Below are 23,176 nucleotides of genomic sequence, written 5' to 3'. Positions count from 1 at the left end.
AGAACGTACCATGAAAGGAGAGTAGTTAACAGAGTAGTCCAACGTCCTCTTGAAGGACTTGGAGACATGTTGACCATGGCTATAAGGTGGATGTTGGAAACAGTCGTATCGTGTCTGGTAGATGACGGATAGATGGTTGGAATGTAAGGCTGCAGGGGCTGGAATCACAAAGACCCTACATTTAGAACCCTCCAGCAATGCAGCCTTGTTTTTTTCGGGGACTTCCTCAGCATATTAGGACATTAATAGCTGAATATGAGTTGCATTGCATCTTTCATTAATGTAAGCAGAAATATTGTTCGGTTTTTACCTTATACCTCTGAAGACAAGGGCATTCCTGATGGGTGTGTGTGGGAGTGTGTGCAGTCAGTGAAGCGTGGTGTTCTGCTGTTTGCCTGCAGCATGTTGCACTGTCTGCTGCCTTGAAAATATGGAATAAATTTGGAGTCCAGTGTCCCTAGAGAATCTCCTAAGCACTGCCGGGTCAGTCGGCACTGGAGGGCACTCAGAGCACTCCCTACCCCTTCACACACATCTGCCGATAAGATGATCACCGGCGTGCACAGAGTGGAGTTTTCCCGCCAAGTTGCCTCTGGCTTATTAACGCTAATTCACCACCAAGAATTTAGTCTGCCAACCACCTGCTCCAGCACACACACACATCATCCCCCCATTCCCTGCCTTCTGGTTCACACTCATCTAACATTTATTCATCTCACCGATGCTTTTACCCATTTATACAGCTGGGTAGTTGTTTTACTCTGTCAGCCTGGGGTGAGTACCTTGCTCAGAGGTACTGCAGCACGAGTTGGGATTCAAATCTCTGGCCTCTGAGTCCAAAGGCAGCAGCTCTAACAAGTGCACTCCTAGCCCACCCAGGTGTCCTGATGGCAAGTGAGCCATGTCGCGTCTTGTTTTTCTGATACAGGGGCTGCTCAGAGCTTTACCGCATCCCGATGGTGGAGTACAAGCTGGACAGCGAGGGCACGCCTTGTGAGTACAAGACCCCGTTCCGGCGGAACACCACCTGGCACCGTGTGCCCGCCCCCGGAGGACAGGCCCTGTCACGCGGTTCGCCCACTCAGGGTCCGGACCGGCCGGCAGGACAACCGCTGCTCCCGCAGGCCCAGGTCATCCCCCGTAGCACCTCCTTCGACAGGAAGCTGCCGGACGGGTCCAGGTACCAACATCCCAATCTCTCCTTCCCTGTGTGTCTGTGATCCAACATCTTTTCTCTCTATCCCTCACCTATCCCGTACCCTGTTTTTGTATCGTTTTTACTCTGGTCTCCGTGACTCTCTCCTTCTCCCTGCCTCCTCTGCTGCTTCTCTCTTTGTCTCTCTTCTCCACCCTCAGTTCCTCTCTCGTTCCACCTCCCATCCTTCTGATCTCCTCGTCTCTTCCTTTGTCTTCTCACTGTTCACCTTTAGTTCTAATTTCTTTCCTTATGGAAACTCTTCTCTTGCACATACATGCATCCTCATCTCCCAGTGGTGCAGTTTTGACATTTAATGAAATTTTTCTATGGGGTGTGATGCAGAAACGAAGGTCACGGTGTGGGATGTCGATTTCACGGGTTGCGTTGGAGGAAAAGATGAGTGAGGCAAGGCATGTGGGGAGGAGGGTTCCTGCAGGGATGACCAACCTGTAGTCCTTCAGAAGTCTTCACTTAACCTTAAATAAAGTTACGTTGATGAAAAGCGGTATGGTGGTGCAGTGGGTAAAACTGGCGCAGGTTAGAATCCAGCCCGGGGTGTGAGGAGTTCGCATGTTTTGTCCGTCTTTGAAACTTGAAGAAATGAGGGAAGCAGGCATTTCTACACCCACCCTTACCAAGACAACTACTCGAGTGGTCGCTGTAAGTCAAATTTAGGTTGATGGCACTTATCCCCTTACCTTACAGCGATGGATAATCTGGCCGAACGTACAGTATGGTGCCCTTTCTTCCTCACTCTCTAATTATAACAGTACTGTATGCTCTATTACATATGTCAAAAGAGGGTTTCTCAATTGCTTTTTTTAGTAGGTGAGGGCTTCATTGCCTAGACACCAAGAATGTGATTTTTATCAGCCTTACAGGACGAATTTTAATCCTCCAGCGTGGACGGGGATGATCGAAAGCATCAAGAACTGCTGATAATCGCTGAGGGTGCGGGTGCTGGTGCTCTCCAGCTGTGTTAATTGCTCCCACTGCGCACTGTCAATCAATACGGCAAGCAGACGGTTGGCGCACCCCGCACCTCCGCGTCAGCAGATGGATCTTGTAACGGCAAGGGCTCGGAAGCTGTTTTGTTAGCTAATACATAACACATTTTAATAAACTTACGTGCACTTGCTGAGTTGTTTTTAGTCCCTTTGCTCTTATTAAGCGCTGCGAGTTAGACGGGTGTGAGTGCGCAGCACAGCTGAGCACCCTGTGAGAGGTGGCATGGTGGCTCAACAGGTTGCTCGGCCCCCGGACTGTATGGTGGGATATGGCTTCGAGTCTCACTCATTTTGTTTAGAGTTTTCCTGTTCTCCCTGTGTTTGAATGCATTTCCTGCCACGGTGGAAGGACATGTGTTTGAGATGGATTGGTGACTCCAAATTGGCTGTAGCGTGTGTGTGTGAGCGAGTTAGGTTGTTCTGCTGTCTAGGTGTGTGAATGGCTGTAGGGAGTGTGGTGCAGTGTGTGTAACACGGTAAATAACCTTGGGCAGCAGTGTCAGCAAAATGCTAATCAATAGTTTGGGCTTTTGACGTCCTTCTGACAAACCCTAGTGTCTGACGTGTAGTGAACTGCATTCTCCCCCCTGACGGGTGTGGTGGGCACTTGTGGTCAGCGGACCCTGAAGCTCAGCTGGAAATGAAGCTGCGATCCCATAATCTCCCAGGCTGAGTTGAGTGCAGACACGTTTCACATTTATTTACCTATTTATTGATTTATTGATATAACAGACGCTTCCCTCCAGGAGGAATTACACTGTGAGGTTCGTATACTAATTCATTCATACAGCAGGGTAATTTTACCGTATCAGTTCAGAGTTCGATTGATTGATTCGAGGTGCAGTAGCGTTCAGTTCTGTGTCTAGCTCGAACCACTGTGCTGCATGCTGCACACACATGTCCAACCTGTAGACTCTGTCTCTCACCGTTAGATGGCTCATTTTGAAGTGTCTTTCATCCTACTGGCCGTGGGCAGGTAAGGATGACCTTCCCGTCTCCTGGTCCCTCACTTAACAAGCTGGGAGGAGGTCGCATTGGAGCTGTGATGGAGCTCTTGTGGGGGGGTCTGCTGTCAAAATGGCACAATGAGGGTTTTCATTGATCTGGACCCCAGAGACTAATCTTCTCTCCACAGGGACCTCGTGGTGCTGCTAGAGCGGCGGAAACGCAGACGAGTTCAGTCTGCCACTGACCCCTTCATCTGTGCAGTAAACACCTCCCTGCAAAGCACCTCATTGCTTGCTGACAGTAGAGGACCATCTGGCAGCAATGTCATATGGATCTTCAGCGGACAAGAACCAGACTTTCAGGGTACAAAGCCCTGGAGTACCAGGAGTCCTGGAACCCGTTCAGCTCCCACGGTTGTATCTTCTAGCTGACTGAAATGCAGTATGGTACCTTTCTGCAGGTCCATGAAACATTTACCCCGAGTGCAGCGGGGCAGGAGTGGCTGCAGAAATGGCTCGAAGCCGAGGGCTGTGCAGGACAGGATCTGATGCTGCTTTTCCCACTCCTCCCCATCATACATGATTCCAGACGTGTTCACACGACAAAAACCTGCCAGGTCTCCATCTTTATAGCTTCGCAGGGAATGAAAACACTTCAAATTCCCTCATCAGGGTTGGTCCAGTGGGCGGTTGGAGGGGGGAGGGGGTAAAAAGCAAAGCTGTTTCTCATTAGAGGCGAATATGTGGCGCTGCAGGCAAACTCTAACACCTCGGTCGAGGAAGCAGGAGACCAGGCCTGCGCCGTCATATAATGTGTTACTGGACTGCTGAAAGGTTGGTGCTGGGCTCCTGGGGGCCACGGCACTTGTGAGGTGGAGGTGAGAGGTGCTTCCAGTGTGGGGAATGTGCGGCTGTTCATACACCCCCACACCGCACCTGGCTGCAGAGCAACAGGAATCGCAATGTAAATGGGGCTGTAAATTAATACCACCAATATCGCTCTCCTGACCCACGTTTCATGACTTTTACCTTGTCCGGTAGACATCCCCCCACTCCACTGTCTCTGTTTGGGACCAAACATGGGCTTTCTCAGAGGCACGGGTCTCGGGGGAGCTGAATGAACGCAGCATTTCACCCCTGGACTTGTGTCACCTCTGCCCTGTGCAGGGGAACACGGAACACGGGCCGCCCCCGCTATTAATAGCACTGAGCCATCTGTTTCCAGCAGCAAAATATTTCCTTCCTCCTCTTTTACATGCAGATAGGAGTGATATGGGAGACATATCCGCACAGGTCTTGGGTCCTTGCTCTCCCGCACCCCACATGCAGCCGAGCCGTTTCTGACCGTTTCAAGTGCCGCCCATCGGTTCAGCATGTGTGGACAGTTCCTGTGGGCCCCCACATATCCCCGCAGAAGCACGGTCCTTACTGAACATCAGCAAGGAGTGGCTGTACTAAAGTGACCCTTCATTCAGCTCCTTGTGTAATTACGGCGTTTCTGTGATGCGGATCTGTTTATATCTAAGTCCACAAGCTGTTCCTCTGTGGCCCAACGGTGGCCGTGAAGAACTGCGCCGCTATTAAGCCTGGAATTTCCTCTTTCAGCTGATTTCTTGTCTGTGTCATCAGTCACATTTTTCTTTTAATCACGATCCATTCATGCTGCTGTGCCCTGCAGACAACAGGCGCTTGATGCCTGTGAATTGTTCATCAATACGCCAGACTGGGGTCCGTGTTCAGCGCAACACGCTAACTGCCCGCGCTAAGCAGATCCCATCCTTCAACAGTGGGTAGTATGTGTACCACGTTATTTTGAGCTGCCCTGTGTTATTTCGATCTTCCTCAGTGTGGCCCGTGTTGTTGCTGTTTCACTCATGCCTTTGTCAAAAGCATCATGCAGTGTGAGCTTTCTGCACTTAGTTGCTTCCCAGAATACAGAAGAGAGTGCTGTGCTGGGCAGGGTCATTACAGCCCTATCTTTACACGTACCACATTGTTCTTCTCCAGAATGCAGGAGTCAGAGAGCCCACCAGCGCCCCCTTGCTACAAGGGTGATCCTGGCCAGCATTACCGCAGCTCCCCCAGCAACCAGTCGTCATCCAGTGACCCAGGACCCTCCGGCAGGTGAGGTGGTGATTTCAGTGCCAGACCAGGGTTCGGAAGGTTGCAGGTTGTGTTTCGTAAATGAGCAGATGTGCGTTGGTTGCTCTGGTTGGAATGGTCAGCTGAGCAGTTACCATTGTACTTAGTTACATTTATTCATGTGGTAGGTGCTTTTCTCAAATGTGACATACAGCTAGAGTAAACACAAGTGAATAAACTAAGAGTTATAAGTACAGACATGGTTGTTGAACCAGAGTCAGTCCCATACCACTGCTGTCGTCGGTGGATATTACCCAAGAAGCCTTCTATAGAACTGATAGGAGGAACAAGGTGGTTGCAACAGATGATCTGATGGAAATTTATGGAGCAGTTAAAAGATCTGGAGAGAAATAGATGCAAAATGGAAGCCCCTCTTCAATGCTGAAATGGATTCAGCAGCTCTGAGACACTGAGGGAGCTCATTCCACCACATTGGGGTTAGACTTGAGAACCTTTAAATTTTTCATTTTAGACTTCTTGTGCATGGTGAATACTGGATGGTTGTTTAGCAGCTCTCCCATCAGCCTTCCGGACCACCCCCATCCAAAGATCTGACTCATACTGGTTCTTGGGGTTGCTTAGTTTCCTGAAAAGACACTGTCTCTTTGTCTGAATTGGATCTGGTGAAAGGCCAGCACTCGTGGCCAACAACAGCGGGACTCCAGGCTGTTTCCTGTGGTGCCACACGGCAGTCTGTACGCTCTGGCAGGTGCCCCATAGACTCTGCTCTACCTTCCATGGCTTGTTCCTGGGTGACCTACAGGAGCAGATGTCTGCACCGCATCCAGCATCGGGGTGACCAGACTAACAAACCCCCTTGTGTCTTTCTCAGCTGCCAGTCTCCTGTTCTCCATGAGCGGATGCCTGATGGTCCAGGCAGCCTAGGGGACACGGATGGATCGAGACAGAGGGAGCCAGCGCTGGAAAGGACCCGGTCCGCCGGTAAGGGTGCTGGTTCCACTTTTGTGTGCATGTTTGTGGAGGAAGTGCTGCCATTTTCAGAATTTGGGAGCCAAGGTAACCACATGGACAGTACAGCAGATTCTTCACACAAACACTTTCATTAAGATAAATCAAAACCAAATGGGGCCATGGTCACTTGAAAGCAGAACACAAAACGTAGAGCCAGCATGAGAAAATCACCGACAGAAGGTGATGATCAATTCTGATAGCATTTCCTACAGCAGGGGATCTTCCTGCTGCCGCCAACACTCCACCGGGTCTAAGTTAAACAGTAAGTTATATACCTGTCCCACACATAAAACACTCTCCCCAAACCTCTCTGAAGTCCTCAGACCAGCTGCCTTAAATTTCTCTCTCAGTTTCCTCTTAACAATCAGCAGCTGGTCCTCTCTGTGTTGATCTGGTGTGGATCTCTCACGCCTGCTCCTTGCCGTTTTATGCTCCTGCCCTCAGAGGCCAAGTGGCATATCCCATCCACCAAGATCCTGAACTCCCTGAAGGAGCACGGCCTACAGAAGGAGAAGGAGTCGGGGAAGGACTCCCCCAGCAAGATGTCACGTGTGAGTGTATGCCTCTCACGGTTTATTGATGGCTGGAGGGAGGTGTTCACAAACACCATATCGTCAGAGGGGGGACGAGTCTCGTCTGTCCTCCCCCCCACATTCCAGCAGCCAACTGCTTCTCCCGTCAAGTTGTGTATGCGTCACCCTGACGTATCATCTTGGAGAAGGTCAGCCTGCCCTTGTTGATGGTGTTTTTATCGGGGGGGGGTCAGAGATCCAGGAGGACAGCTCTCTCAGCTGCTTTCACTGCTCATTGTGACACTCTTCTGTGCATCTCATCATTGTTATTGTAGCCAGTCTTACTATTTCCTTATAAAGCAACTTTACCATAAAGATGTGTCCATTGCATGGCCACGATAAAGCCATCATTGCTGGGTTCACTATGAGCTCCTTACCCTAAAATGGCTGTAAAACTGCAGCAGCAAACAGGGCCAGCAGGTTCATGATCTGCAGCAGCACGTTGCAAATCTGAGCTCGAACAGCGAGGTGTGCTTCATGTTTCCGTCCGCTGGTCTCTGTTTCAGTTGCCCACTTTCATAGAATGTGCAGGACTTCAGGTGCTGTTTGCGATGCCTTTTCATATGTGCCGCAGCAGCATAGCAAAGACGCGTCGGGCCTAAATATAGCCGACGTCTAATCACAGCCCTCTGGAAGAATGCCTGGCTTTGGACTGGAAATCCAGCCCCAGCCGTTATGTTTCTGTCAAACAAAGGCGTTATTCTCCCTGTTCTCTGTGACTAAATCGGTGATTTCAGGGAGGAAAAAAAATGCAGAAAGGCATGCATGAAGAAAGCCTCGTGTTTGGGAGGTGCCTTAAAGCTTCTGCGGTAGGAAAGAAAAACCCAAGGCAGAGTGCTGCTGTTCCATTGGCAGCAGGGGGTGCAGTCATTAAAAAATGGAACCCTTCGTTGTAATATTGAGAGGCACCAAACAGTGAGGCAGTTTTAGCTGTTGGCTGGAGGAAGGTGTTCACCTGCGCTAACCTGTAACCCTCCCAGATTGGAGACAGGAACTGCTCGAGCCACTCCAGCAGCAACACGCTGTCCAGCAACGCGTCCAGCAACAGCGACGACAAGCACTTCGGCTCTGGGGACCTGATGGACCCCGAGATGCTGGGCCTCACCTACATCAAGGGTGCATCCACAGACAGCGGCATCGACACAGCACCCTGCGTACCTCCTGCACCGCCCCTGCTGGCAGGCGTGGGTGGCCCCCGCAGGGTAATGCACGGCCGGGGGGAGCAGACGCACAGCTGGGGGGCGGAGCACACAGAGGAAGGCTTTGCTTCGGGTGTCACTGCCGGACACAGGGCCGAAGGCAGCATCGGGGACCTCAGTGAGATCTCGTCTCACTCCAGGTAAGGCCAGCCCACAAAACTCGAACCCACTCGGGCAGCCCCTCACACTGCAGTGTGAGTGAACCAGGTGCCAGAAACACTGAACCTGCTTTCCATGTCCTTGTGGACTATGGATTCTGTCATCATAGTTAATGTCATGTATCACTATAGACTGTCATTTGCTGTAGACTGCAGTGTATTATTGTACACTAATGTATTGTACACTCTGCAGTGTATTGCTGTAGAATCTGCGCTGTGGTGTGTGTGTGTGTGTTCCACACTGAGAGCATGAGCTACACAGGCTCTTTGCCACCAGTGGGACAGTACCCACCCCAGCGGCCTCCGCCACCAGCAGCCTCAGTGTGACCTTTTCACCCCATAGCACCATCCCTCGTCTGATCCGTGCAGGCGCGTGAGGGTGAACACTGTGTCACTTTGTGTCACTCATATGAGGGTCATGACAATTTCCCAGGGCCAAGGTCCCAGCAGGCCGAGCGGCAGCCCTGTGCACTAAATAGAGTGGCCCATTTCACACCAACCTCCTTCCCATGACACACCTCACGCGGTTCACCAAACGGAGTGTGACAGGGTGGCCTTAAAAGCAGCTCATCTGGCCTTACCCTGGGAGCTCGGCCTCTCTCTCCTTCTCCCACCTTCCCCCTGCGAGGAGACACCCAGGAGGGCTCCTCAGGGGATGTAGTGGCTCACTGTAATCACAGTCACTTCTTAGGTCACTGACCGCCTGTGGTCACATTTTCTTCCGTGTTTCCTCTGGCCAGCGGCTCCCATCACTCGGACAGCCCCTCTGCCCGCACCTCCAAGCTCAGTGCCTCGCTAGACTCCTCCAAGGTCTACATGGTCCCCCACGGAGGGGCAGGGTCTGGGACCGACGCTCACCCCTGCCAGCAGCCCAGCAAGTATGTGATTGGCTGGAAGAAGGCAGAAGACAGCCCACCTCCTGTGGAGTCTGAGAGTGAGACGGCACGTAGGTGAGTGGAGTGATCCACACGGACTGACTGACTAACTGAGACTGGATGACTGACCGAGACTAGATGACTGACTGAATGAGACCCTGTTGCTGAGGATCGGTGTGCTAAGCAGTCCTTTCTTTAGTTCAGCCCGAGGGCCACTAGACACGAAATTCTCGTGTTTTGCTGTCTGAATATTTTTTACCGTGTCATCTGGGTTAATTTCACACCGACATCTTGCTGTTGCCATATCCAGGGAACGGTCACACTGAGGTGGTTAATATTTGTGTTGGATCCCATTACAGATTGTCCATGGTGCAAGTCGGGCCTTTGCTAATTGGACGTATAACCTTTGCCAGCAGCGTCATTTGTTCTCTGAGCAGGCGCCCACCCCCTGCTCTGCCCCCCACTGTGGCCCCCAGGCCATGTTTGTGTGTTTCTGACATCCGTGTCCCTGTGTGGTCAGGAGCCTGGCTCAGCGCTCTGCGTCTGAGGGATGATCACCTGAGGGATGGGACCCGTGTCTCCATGCAGCCCCCGGCTGAGATGCACGGTTACATTATAAATAGTCTCCATACCATCCCCCCCAGAGTGGTCTGATTGCATCACATTTCCAACCCACTAGTTGGACTTTGCGGTCACGCCCAAGGGAGAGTTGTCCCCAGTGAGGCGTTTTCAGGGACAGAGTGTGCGGTCGCTTAGTACATTGGTTCTCCAAACCAATTTCCATTCTGTAAAACTTTACTGGTTCAGGTCCATTGCAGGCCTTCCTGAGACTTTGACAACCCGCCGCCTTGGTCAATGTGAACACAACTGCACATCTGAGAAGCCTTTGCTGAATGAGCACTGCCAAATGTCCAGCATCTCCTTCTCTATTTTTTCCTGTTTCCTTTCAGCTTTAAATATATTCAAATATAATCTGTCATCAAGAATGATTTTTTTATTTTTCTGTCCCCCTGTATTGAACAGACATATGAACTTTCCATTTATGAAGCACAAGACTATGGCAGTTTTTATGTACCAGTTAACTGCACCTGCTGTTTTTACATAAATATATACAGTATTTGAATACATAAACACGTTTGTATTTATTCTTACTTCCTGTTTTCTTATTTCAGTGGAGCAGAAGGGTTATTATCATTTCTTCTTTCAGCACTGTTGGAGCACTCCAGGTACCAGTGTGTTCTGCCCCTGATAGTGTCCCTCACTAGTGGTCCAGCCCCCCCTCCCCCCCACTGCACCCTCCAGTGAGGACCTTGTCACCAGCCTCTCATGACCCCGTGTCTGTGACATTCCTGTCTCCCCTCCTCCACCCATAGTGTGCGCACACACACCTAACATACTGACTGACCCCCCGCCCCAACCTCCCCCAAAAGCCAATGGTCTGTCGTGTTTATGCAAGAACCAGAGTGTCATTGAACCTGCAACCTGCTTTACCTCTCAGTCAAATCTCTCACATTTAGGCTCGTCTCTCCTTAACCTTCCCCACTGTTAGCTGTTTGTCTCTCTGCTTGTCTCACCACAGCTTTAGGGTAAACAGTCGCAATTTAGTGCAAATGACCTTTTTGATCCTTGCCTTTTCACACTCTTCTTATGCAATGCTTGTTTTTAACGCAGTTATTTATAACAGCCTTGTTTATAGGATGTTTGTTCCTTTAAAATTATCTCAGGTGCCCCACCCTCAGTAACGAGCTTCCGACCACCCTTAGCAGAGCCGCTGATAATCAGGGTTATGGGACAGGTCATGGAGGGCCCGGTGGACTGGTGCCCCACGACCCTGAGCCCCCACTCCGTTGTGGCTACTGAGGCTCAGAGTCGCCCCCCACAGGCTCTATAATGTCACCCAGGGGTCTCACACCTTGCCATGTGTGCTCAGCATAAGGAGCCTGCTGTAGGTGCTCACTCGAAGGCGTGTTGTTTCTCACCTCCTCCAGAACCACTGCGGAGACCTCACAAGTCCCACCCCCATATCCCCAACCCTGTCGGTGTCATCTGGCTCCCTGTGTGGGTGAATGGTTCAACTGTGGTCGGATTGGGCTCACTCCTCCTTGACCCCTTGCAGACTCCTCTGTGTGTGCACAACTTCCCTCAGACTGGTGTGTTTGGTCCACCCAGGACATATGAACAGGACACCTTGGTGTCTGTCACCTGTCCTGCATGCATGACACTGCTGGGGTCCCTGATCTGTCACCGTCCTCTACCCCCATACACCTTCTCGAAATGGAGCTTGTGGCTTTCATCCACAGGTATGATGTTTCCAGACATCCCCTTGTGACGAGTGCGCTATCCTGTTTTCCTCAGGCGACTGCACGTGGCCGGTGCCCCTCGCTGGACACAGCCCGCTGGGCGGGCCGAAAAGATCCAGCAAACGCTCTCCATGGATGAGCACCTGAAGGTGATAATACCCGACAGCCAGCCTGGGGATGGCAGCAGGAGGAAGGTGAGCACCTACACACACACACACACACACAAACACACCTACACGTGTCAGTCTTTCCCTGGCATCAGTAATCTAGGAATCAAAGAGATAAAATGTTATCTTGTTTATTTGCTCAGGAGACATGTATATGGAAAGTGTGTTGCGGTACGCAGTCAACGCAGGTCTAAAAACGCTCAACAGCTGGCACCCCTTACTGGGTGCTGTTCTTTAACAGCTCTGCCCCCTGCTGGTCCATGGTACACCAGCAGAGGCAGGGGACTGTTTTCCTCAGCCACGCCATTCAACCGGCAGGCGAGTCACAGCTGCTGAGCAGCGCTGAGCACTGAGCACAAACTAAAAGGAAGCAGACAGGAGCACAGACAAAAGCCTAATGGAACAGCTGCATTTCATCAGCGGTTAACAAAGCGGCTTTTTTTTTTTTTTTTAAAGCACTGAGAGTAGTTGTTTGGCTTAATCTGATTGATGTGGGGACCAGGGGTTACTCCTGCTGGCAGCGTTGGGGGCGGTCCGGGAAGTCACAGGGAGCTGCATTATTTGATGTCTCTGCAGTACCTCGAACCCTGGTAATTGTGTTTTTGAATCTTCTGTTTGCGTGCAGCCAGGAAGGGACATGGGAGGCATACAATGGTGATATTTATAACTGCAGTGTCATATGTGGCACTGGGTTGGAATGATGGGAAGGGGTGGGGGAGTGGGGCAGGAGAGTGGGGCAGGATGCCACCCACAGTACATGCTGCCCTGGGCAGACCATCTGCTTCAGGACAGGTCAGCTGGCAGGCTGCTGTTGAACTCCCTCCGCCCTGGAAGAATGTCCAGTTGCCATCGCTAACTTGAACCTGGAGCAGCACTCGCAGAGTCTGGACCTAGGAAATGCCCCATTTTTTGGGCAGAGCAACGGTTAGATGTGCTGCCTTTGGGCTCAAAGGAGAGATCCACCTTCTGCTTTACTGCCCTTGATCGAGGTACTTACTTTAAATTGATTGAGTCAAAAATGACCCAGCTGTATAAATGGTAAATAAGTATAAGTCACTTTGTAGAAGAGTATCAGGTAAATGAATAAATGTTTTCAGGACTGGGTACTGTGAGTTTTACACCTGATCAGCTGTTTCTCTGTATAACGAGTGCCAGCAAGAATCCAGGTATGAGCTGAGCTATAACAGGTTCACTGAGGGATCGGACACCGCAGCTCCACCATTATATCTACATTTATTCCTTTATCTGACACTTTTCTCCACAGCGAATTACAATGTTAATTTATCCACAATTATTTATCCATTTATACAGCCAGGTAATTTTACTGGAGCAGTTTAGGGTAAGTACCTTGTTCGAGGCTACTACAGCTAGAGGTGGAATTTGAACCTGTGGATCCAAAGGCAGCAGCTCTAACCACTGTACTACCCAGTGCTGCCACATTCCACTTAATCAGCATTGTACAGTACAGATGACAGAGTACAGCTTCGAGTCTGGCCCCTACATGCACGTTGCAGCTGGGAAATGTGGACGGCACCCCTTCCCGTGTCAAGGCTCTGTGTGACCCGCCTGATCTCCTCAGCTCAATGGATAGAGCCACGTGTCATTGGCCAGAAAGCGGTGGGTTTGGCTTCCTCACGTGCAGTGCAATTGATCAGAAGACAATGAAGCGGGAGGCGGGGGCTGCGGTGGGGGAATGCCAGGTGTAAATTGGCTTTGTGTGAAAGCTGACAGGTCCTCACAGAGCCACTTCCCGGGATAAGGGCACCATTGTGTCAGCTGCTGAAAGGAAATTGCCATCTTTAACAAGCTTTTTAAATTTTTTTTACCCGTTCAGCTTTTGTAACCTTTCCGCAGCAGAGGAAATAGATCCTGAATGATGAATATTCTTCTGAATGGAGCAGCCCTTACATGGAGGAAAAATGAACCTCCGCTGACTTTTTGAAGCCAAGCTGGAAAGAAAAACCTTGGAGCGAAATGCAATCTGAGTGAAAAGTGGTGCGAGCCTCCCTTATTGGGAAACAGGTTTTAATAAGAGCGTGAACATGAGACCAGATATTGCCAAAGGTTTTTTGCACGTATAGAACAATGTTTTTTTCCTGTCTGTCAACTTCAGTGGTGGAGAAGTGAAGCCTGGATGGGTTTCAGCAAGATGTGGAGCTTCTATTTCGTCTGGCTCATTAATTTTTTGATCTGAAGAACACAAGGGGTTCGGTTAAAACTAACAGAAGGATACTAGGAGCTTGTCCCAAGTAGTAGCTCTGACGTACACACATAGCCCTAAAGGTCCTCAGAAATACCCCAGGTTGTGTTAGTCCAGAGTGAGAGACCCAGGCGACCCCCTGTGGAGATATTAGTAACACAGAAGCTTTGTTGAGGATATTACTATTGTTAAATTAAAATTAATTTTCTCCAAAGTGACTCATAGTGTTAGGTTTGTGCACTAAGCGACACTGTTTTGCCCATTTATACTGCAATTTTACTGCATCAGTTCAGGGTAAGCATCTTGATCAAGGGTACTGCAGCAGAAGTGGGGTTTGAACCCATCTCATTGGGGTCTGGAACAGTGGCTCTTACCATTACACCCCTTGCTGCCCCTGTTGCAGGTGATTGTGGGGTTTGAGAAAGTTCCTTGGTTCGGGGTGGGAATGCGAGGTTCAAGGGAGGGATTTGAGTTACCCGGTGTGCTGCCGTTTCCATGCCGACAGATATGTGGTGCTTAATCTTCCGTAGCTGTGTGAAGATGAGCATGTCAAGGAAGAGCCTGGAGCTGATAACATGCGCCGAACCCCTAACGGACGGACGCTCACGACTCATAAATGCTGTCAGGGCTTTATTTTCCCATTAGGACAGGTGGAGGTCAGAACTGGACACACTGCGGGTTTGTGTTCAGGATGGGAACAGATCAGGCATGAAACGGCGAGATTATCAAGTGTGCAGAAACTGAGATACAAGTCTGTGTGGATTTGCAGCCAAGTCACTGCGCAGAGGCAACAATGGACAACAGACAGAGCAGCCGTCTGGGATAATTGATAAAAATAATTTTTTTGTGTTCCACATTGTCACTTTTGGTTTAAAATTCTGGAAAATATTTTAAAAACTAATGTTGTTTGTACTGGATTGTCCAGTTAGTCCAGATTATTGCAGATGAACTATGTTTATGATCAAATGAGTGAGACTACCCTGCTGCTTAAATCACTACAAAATGAATCATTCAACATTGTAATTTACTTTGAACAAAGGCATGAGTGCAATAAAGATTAATGAAAATGGTGTGTGTGTGTGAGGTGTACTCGAGATCCTTTTGCTATATGGAGCCACTCAAACCTCACTGTGACCACACTTCACGTACTTGGATACACACTTTCCTTTGGGCTCCGACCTCAAACCTCAGGCTCCACCTCCACAACCTGCTCACTGTCCTGATATTGGAGCCCCTTGCTGATGTGTTATCTGTGCTTGCTGTCCCCCCTCCCCAGGTGTCTGCTGTCGGTAGCCCGTCCCCGCGCCGCTCGCTCTACCGCACCGTGTCAGACGAGAGCGTGTGCAGCAACCGCAAGCGCTCCTCCTTCTCCAGCTCCCGCAGCTCCATGCTGGACCCAGCGCTCAATAGCGACATCCTCTTTAGCACCACGCCACCCTACCACAGCACCCTCCCCCTACGCGCCTCCCTTGGCCCGGGTGACTCGAACCTGAGGAGTGAGTACTACCCCTCGTTCGAATCCGACGTCACAGCCCCCCTCGAACCTACATGTCACACCACACATCCCTCTGAGCAGCCAAAAAACAGCAGCTAAAGCGAAGTTAACACAACCAGGAACTGACCACCAGGCCTTTGAGCACTAGGCACCAAAGGGACTTTCACTGACCACAAACCTTCTGATCACTGGTCCCCAGAAGAGACTGCATGTCCTCTAACCATGGTTGACCGCTGCCCAACATTGAACACAAATTCACTAAGAGAAAGACAGTGCTCAGTCAGCAGCAGTGACACAAGGTCTTTGACAAATAATGACCACATGTCTTCTGACCAGGCAAGACCATTAATTTGACATCAGCAATGACTACAACATCTTCCTCAGACTGTGACCACAAACACTGACCCAGAAACATCTGAACTCCTGAGCCAGTGGTCGCTTCAAGCGAATGGAGAATTTCAGTTTTAACTACAGTTTGCATTTGCTGCAGACTCTCTCTTGCCTACTGGCATCAGCTGTAATCTCTGCAGGTTATGGGCCTTGAGAGGGTGACCGGCCTCTGCTGTGGGGCTACCAGTCTGAGACAGAAGGCTGAAAATAACGGGGTTGAAAAGAAAAAGTAAACGTGAACAGACCCCCAGTGAGCATCCGCCACAGGGAAAGGTGCTGCCGATCGTCCTGGAAGAGCCTGACGTTTGTGGATCCGCAGCCTTGATTCAGCATTAAGTCATCGCTTGTCAGAGTTGGCCGGCTATTTCCCAGCTGCAATTGTACTCCGGGTGTGTGTGAGCGTGTCTGTCTATGTAGGGGGGTTACACTCAGATGAGATGCAAGTTACCTCTGACAAGCGAGCGCAGGCGACAAACCGTTGCCAAGGAGACTCATGTTCACAGCATCCAAGTTGTCCCTCTGCGCCCCACCCATCCAGGGTTTCCACAATGGTCAGTTCCAGGCAGCAATTTGTCTTTCCAGGGTCCGTTGGAGGACCTTTCTGGTTTTGTTCTTACTTCCACGAGGGTCCGAGTCCTCAGTGCTCATACAGAAAGGCGAAGATGAGTGAGGCTGGACAGCAGGTGGCGCAGTGGTTAGAGCTGCAACCTTTAGACTCAAAGGACACCGGTTCACAGTCCAATGGGTAAATCAGTGAAATTAGCTTAAAACTGTAAATCACCTTGGAGAAAATGGTCAGCTAAATACATAAAAGTCACCCCAAGCCCTGTCCTATTGGAACCCTGCATCCTCCTGGTGGGATTGGGAACCTACCCAGTGTGACACCCAACATGCAGCAGAGAAAGCAGCTGAGCTCCTAGTTGGCCCTTCACCATCTGCCTCTCCTCCAGCTTGTGCCCTTCAAACCCCAGCGACTGTGTGTGGTGTGCCTGGGGCCGAGGTGGATAATTTGGGAGAAGTGGGGTGTGAAAAGAGCCTTTCTGTACTTTCTGCCCTCCATGCCTTAACCCCTACCCTGCGTTCCTGTGTCAGGGTCATTACACGGGGTGGTGCACTGAGCAGAAGGCTGCAGGTTCCAGTACCAGGATGTGAATCGCTGGCTGTGCCCTGTGAACAGAGTCCAGCTGAACAACTGGCTCCTTTCAAACAGCACATCTGCTTAGAGTTAGATGCCGTAATTGTTTTACACTGAGAGGAAAACTCGTGTGCCCGTGAGGGTGGTGTGAGGGACACCGGCAATAGGTTTGAGCGACTGTTCCATTGGACCCTCACCTTAGATTCTGTGTCTACAGATGAGTTCTGGTTCTCTGACGGCTCCCTGGCAGATAAGGCCAAGCTGGTGGAGCCGGGCCTGATTCCCCTGCCGGACACCGCCTCCGGCCTGGACTGGTCCCACCTGGTGGATGCGGCCCGGGCCTTCGAAGGTAAACCCCCCACACACACACAAACACACGCATCACCTGTCTGCTTGAACCTCGCAGTGGCTTTCCCAACCCCTCCCTCTGCTCCTTCCTCTGTTGGTTCTGGAGGTGCTAATTTAGAAAAAAGGGGCTATTTTCTGCAAAGAATTGAATCCATTTGCACACTGTAAACCCAGCAAGCCACCACTCAGGAAAATGGCTCGAACCACAGCTTCCTGTAATTAGACACTTGCCTGCCCGTTTCAGGCTATTACAGTCACACGGTCCCCTCCGACCATTTGCATTCGAAAGGGCAGCCCTCCGCTTTTCTCCTTGCCAGTTACACAAAACTAGTTAAGCCTCTTTAGCGCGTTGCCTGAGAATTGTTTCTCTGAAAGTACTGGGTTCATTTTACACCTTTAGGTCTGGGGTCTGGGTGCAAAAGCTTGCGCGAACCTAGCATGTGCAATGATGCCTGGTGCCATAGCAACAGCCTGTGCTGCTGACGAGTGCTGAGGATCGATGACACCATGCATGATATCTGAGATGAATGAAAGGGAAGGGGGCAGCGTCCGAAGATGGGGTGGGGATTTGACCCCCAGACGCACACACACACACATACACACACACACACCAGTAGGAGGCACATCCAGTTAGCACAGACGGGCTGCTCTAATTTGCTCATCTCTTTGATTTACACCAACTGTGCTCGGCATCCCGCCGTAGCGTCACATCGTGAAGACACGCAGGAAGCAGGCGACTCCTCATTAGCAAGCAAAGAACCGAGGAGGAGGCTCACTGCACGATTCTGCTGCTGAACCCCCATTTGGTGACATGCTCGAGTGAACGTTTGAGCTCGATAAGAGGCTCGCAGCCTTGTGTGTGTTTGTGGTGAGCGCTCTGAAGCCCAGCGTGTCGCTCACTGTCCCTTTTTATCGCTGGATGCATGTAAAATAAAAATTCACTCAAAGCCGAAATGCCATTTTTTTAAAATTTGTTTTGTCTTTTGTGTGTCTGACAACTGCTGCCATCGCTTCCCTTTCATTTCGCTGCTGCAGAGCACCACGTGATGCGCCGCTCCACTAATTAGCTTAGCGACGGAGAGGCCTGGGCGCTATGGAGAATTCCCCGGCTTTGGCTCTGAAGGACATGGACCGTCAAGGGACGCGGCAGTGAATCCAGGCCCAGAGCCGTCCACCCTTGGAGAAAAGTGTTACCTAAATACGTTAATGTAATTATAATAAAAACATAACCTGTCAGGAACTGGCTAAGGTCTTAAATTACTTGTTAAAAAGCAGGTGTAGTAGCTTATTCTATTAATGGATCAGATGTTCTGCAGTTATAGTCTGGGGCCATTTGTCAACGTCGGTCAATTCTTGCATGTACTGTCTCTCGATAACGATTTCAATCTAATGCTAAAAATCGGCAATTGGACAAACCCAGCAATGTGAAGCAGTCATTTGCTCTGAGTTGCTATAAGCATCCGAGCGTATTGGGATTTTCACTGAGTGTGTGTTGGGGAGGCTCCAGGCTTTGTGTTCGCTTCAAAGACCCCGTGCTTTGATAAATGACCCACCCCCCATGTGTATCCGCAAGGAAACGTTCACCCGCTCATGGTCCACGTGCACATTCATCATCAGTAGTAAATTGGCTGTTGAGAGGAGTATGTTTTTCCCTCCACTCCTCGTAGCTGGCAGCTTGCTGTTCAGCACATGGAATAAATCGGCAGAAGAGCAGCTGGCAGTTGCCAGCGGACAGCGGCCGACTCGCCCTGGGAGCCGGGCGTCCGCGCTCCTTGGTGCTAATGTTCCTCCGCGCGGCCGATTCGTGGGTGCACTCATTCCCCTGCAGGGGGCAGTCCTGTTTACCAACACTTGTCTTGCTCGGGACCCTTGATCACACAGCTCATTAAGCATTTGCTCGGTCGTGCGTGTGTAGGGGCTGGGAGAGGGGGCTCCCAAGGGTGGCGGGTTGTTGACCGCTGCGGTCGATCTCATTTTTAGGTTATTCCTCTTCCTGAGACGTGTCGCAACGAACGGAAATCAAATACTCCAGGGTGGATTAGAAAAACATCTGTGATCTGCGAGTTGCACTCTTCTCATCTCAATCTTTTTTTCCTCCTTTCTTTAATCCGCGCAAACATCATCTCTGTTGGAAACCTCTCAAGGCATTGTTGTGTGTTGATTACTGCCTAAAATAAAACGCTGCAGACACAATGGGCCCTGGTGCCGGTCTGAGCCTGTTTCACTTTCGCAGAACTCGGGATTAATGTGATGCAACCCACGATGCTCAGAGAAGTCATCGGTGCATCCTTTGTGCGAAAATCCAGAGCCGCTGTGCTGCAATCCCATTCTGAATGGCTTACGACCCGTTTCCGAGGAAGGAAGGATTTCTGTTTGTTTGTACTTTGTGTTTATGTCGGCTTTGTCTTTATTTCTATTTTCCCACAGAATATGTAAATCCTCCATGTTCGGGGGGGGGTGGCGGTGGCGAAGCATAACTCGGCCGTTTTCAGAGCGATGTGCCAAGTGTGGCTTTCACCCGGGAATTTCAGATGACCGAATGGTCACCAAGAGGGAAGTGGAAGTGTGACAGCTCATCGTGAGCGCTGTCAGCTGGGGCCCCAGGAGAGGACTCTAGGGACGGGGTTAGGAGGACATGTTAGGTTTGCGGATCACCTTAGGGGTCGCTCTTCGTTTTGTGGTTCCAGGTTCAAATGTGGAGCCCGGACCCCTGTGTCATTGCCTCAGCCCTTTATGTGATTTGGCAAGGGATTCTGGGATGCGATGTGAGGAGGGTGTAGCGTTATTAGGGGTGGTGCTTCACAATTCTTTCCTCAGGCCTTTCCACTGCCACGTGCAAAAAAACAAAAATCCCACACTGCTGTTTCCTCGGGGTGTCATGTGTTTCAAATGTCAGCCGTCAGCCTGCGGAGCTGACAGGATTAGGTCGAGCCGCCCTGTGAATGTGGAGTCTGGGCTCGGGTCCCTGGAGCCCCTGACATGAGCTGTGTGTTTACCCTCCAGATCAGCGGGTGGCGTCCTTCTGCACTCTGACAGAAACGCAGCGAGCCGAGGCGCTGCAGATTTCTGAGGAGCTGACCAGACGGGTGGTTGCCGCAGAAGAAGTGACCTTGGAGGCAGGGTAGGCGGGGCCATGCCATTGACGGACAGATTGATTTTTCTGATGATGCTTCTCAGCCTGTTGGGGACGCGCTCCTCTTAGTGGCGCTGACTCACTCGTCTCTCTCATTTCATCTCGCACAGGGACCACTCTCCCACTACCCTCACTGGCAAGGTGAACCAGCTGGAGGTGATTCTTAGGCAGCTGCAGCACGACCTGCGGAAGGTATGAAAGGTCCGGGTCCCATCCATCTCTACCGGGCTACTCTACAGCATGCCCCTGTGGGCAGAGAGGAACACAAGCTGTGTGTGTTGAGTGCTCCTGTGTCCTTGGTATACAGTATGTGCCTGTGACAAACACATGAGGGCTTACTAAAAAGTTCAGAGACCTATACCTGTCGTTGGGTCTCAAGGATCCTCGGGGTCAGATTCCGTTCCCTTTTCAAAGTACCTTTCTTCACACTCTGAGCGCCAGAAACTTCTGTCAGACGTACAGCAGCGAATTTTGGTGACATCGTCTTCAAGGCATCTTTGTTCACCTCTTTATCACATGAAAATTTCCTTCTCCTTGATCTAACATGTCAAAATTCTTTTGACTGCTTTTCCCAAACTTTACACAGAATTCAGTTGCAGAGGCAAAGAAACATTCCAGAAAAGGGGCTAAACTATTGGGTGTGACAACAGAGACAGGTCCTACTGCTGGTGTATGGTGACAAGGTGTCAAACTCATCTGCCCCGCCAGCATGTGGAATGTGTCCATCTGCAAACTCACCGTTCAGCCCACATATATGGTTTTATTATGGCTCTTACACAAATGGACTTTTCATAAAACTCCTTTCATTATATGTACAGATGCATGGGGCAGCAGGTGGCATAATGCTTAAAGCTGCTGCCTTGCACTCAAAGGACACAGGTTTGAATCCCCCTCCTGCTGTAGTGCCTTTGATAACGGTACTTACCATGAACTGGTACAGTAAAAATTATCCAACTGTATAAATGGGTAAATCAGTGTCAGCTAAATTAATAAATAGTTATTATTACCACTGTGCTGTTCAATGTGTCAAAGAGCCATCAGTTTAAATGTTAAATTATGTTCTGTTAATGTTAAGTTAGTTCTGTTTGCATGTAGACTCATGCAGTCAGTGTATCACTGTTCGCAGGAGAAGGAGGACAAAGCTCTGCTGCAGGTCGAGGTGCAGCACCTGAGACAGGACAATATGCGTCTCCAGGAGGAGAGTCAGACGGCTGCCGCCCAGCTGCGCAAGTTCACCGAGTGGTTCTTCAACACCATTGACAAGAAGCAGTGAGCAACGCCCTCAGAACACCCCTGCATCTCCCAGCCCCTGGGGCAAGGGGGCTGAAAGCACATCGTCGTGAAGAAGCACCATGTGACAAACTCTTCAGATGCGGAATGTAAAAAAAAAAAAGAAACAAAAGAAGTTCCAAGACTACTGCCTATTTACTCAGTGTTTACTCAGTTGTTCTGTGTGCGGCATCTGGATATGCCAGGGGTGGGTGTTCGGGGAGCACGAGAGACAGACGAGAAGGTGGGCTCACGTGGGAAATGCACAAGGGAGAACGTAAAGGATTTCTCAAGGTCAAACCCGGGCTCACGGAAGCTGGAACTGACAAAAGTGGGGAACACCAGAGGAGAAAATGAATGTAACTCATTTCATACCTTTTTTTTGTTGCCAGAGGCACCTCTCTCAGATCCAGGAAGCACAGCGTCCTCCACGCGAAGTTAAACACGTGACTCAATTTCTTTCCTTTAGTGCTGTAACATAAAACCACGACCAGATGGTCAGTTTGACGCTCGTTTCCGTACGTAGTTTATGTCCACTGTCGCCTTGTCCTAGCAATAATAAATTTAGTTGATAGTCACAGAACTGTGTTGAGGGATTAGCACTAACGTCATGATGCTGTGGTATTAGATATATTTATTTTACAGGAGCAGACTGTGTCTGATGTTAACAGTATATGACTCTTTTGTTCTTTCTCGGAAAACAATGCCTTTTTTCGGGGCTGGCGAGGATAACAACCCGCCGTGCGCTGTAGGTCGTCGCAGCGGAACTATTCTCACGCTGTCATCGCAGACCTTCAGGTGGGCCAGCAAACCACTGTCACGTTGCCAAAAGTGTGTGTCTCTGTACAGACCCTCAGAAGAAGTGTCTTGTATTTAACACCGTTATTTAAGCTTATTTAACCTAAAAATTGTTTATTTTGGTAAGAGTATTTGTCTCATTTTTTTCTGCACTAAGATAAAATGCTCTGTGTGAGCTAATACGGTGTGTAGCTGCCCGGGGCTATAAATATATAAAATATATATAAATAAATATATATATATATATATATATAAAGGTAGTTTTTTTTGGAAACTCCAACATTTGGATGCTGCTAGAGAACAGTATGTTTGTTTGTATGCTTTTACAAATGTCTTTCTTGGTAAAACTGTTTATTTTAAGACGGGACCTTGTTTGTTTGTTTTTTCAAAAAAAAGAATAAACGTAGGGCGCATAAAATAATCAGATTCTCGTCATCCTTTTTCTGCTCTGTGATCCAGTCCAAGTTCTCGTTCACTCCACAGTTTCTAAATTAGTTTTTTTAAATCTTGTTTTATGTACTTCTTGTATGTTTCACTCTTTAAACTTCACTCTTATTTAGCTCTTTATACTTACTGTGTATCAGCAGGATGGCACAGCAGGTAGTGCTAATGCCTCACAGCTCTTGGGCTGTGTGTTTGGATGTGGGTTCAAATCCAGTTCAGGCTGTGTGCAGTTTATATGTTCTCCTCTCTCTTGGCATGAGTTTTGTCCCAAAGATGAGTTTCGTTTTGCAGGCCTGGTTCTCACCAGAGCAAGTGGAGAGACTCGCGACCTTATCACGGTCTCAGCGCACATCACACCCATCTTGTGGGGAAACGTCGGAGCAGCGCTCTCCGTTACTCACCTGTCATTCAGGAAGGGGGTCCTGAA

The 23,176-nt window shown here is 49.9% G+C and overlaps 1 protein-coding gene across 3 annotated transcripts in view; it reads left to right on the top strand.

Moving 5' to 3' along the window:
• LOC108927126 (signal-induced proliferation-associated 1-like protein 2) overlaps positions 1-22,711 on the top strand; it is an 81,940-nt gene extending 59,229 nt beyond the window's left edge. For all 3 annotated transcript variants that reach the window (XM_018740213.2, XM_018740212.2, XM_018740210.2), the window contains 12 exons: positions 929-1,180; positions 5,160-5,276; positions 6,127-6,236; positions 6,711-6,817; positions 7,819-8,177; positions 8,936-9,145; positions 11,426-11,564; positions 15,014-15,233; positions 16,975-17,106; positions 20,109-20,226; positions 20,349-20,430; positions 21,365-22,711. In XM_018740213.2, the coding sequence (XP_018595729.1) occupies positions 929-1,180; positions 5,160-5,276; positions 6,127-6,236; positions 6,711-6,817; positions 7,819-8,177; positions 8,936-9,145; positions 11,426-11,564; positions 15,014-15,233; positions 16,975-17,106; positions 20,109-20,226; positions 20,349-20,430; positions 21,365-21,511 (1,993 nt within the window). In that variant the 3' untranslated portion in view covers positions 21,512-22,711. The remainder of the gene's footprint in view (positions 1-928; positions 1,181-5,159; positions 5,277-6,126; positions 6,237-6,710; positions 6,818-7,818; positions 8,178-8,935; positions 9,146-11,425; positions 11,565-15,013; positions 15,234-16,974; positions 17,107-20,108; positions 20,227-20,348; positions 20,431-21,364) is intronic.
• The last annotated feature ends 465 nt before the right edge of the window (positions 22,712-23,176 follow it).

Source organism: Scleropages formosus, chromosome 4 (genome assembly GCF_900964775.1).
Source record: "Scleropages formosus chromosome 4, fSclFor1.1, whole genome shotgun sequence".
Lineage (NCBI taxonomy): Eukaryota > Metazoa > Chordata > Actinopteri > Osteoglossiformes > Osteoglossidae > Scleropages > Scleropages formosus.
This window is presented reverse-complemented; position numbering and strand designations above follow the sequence as displayed.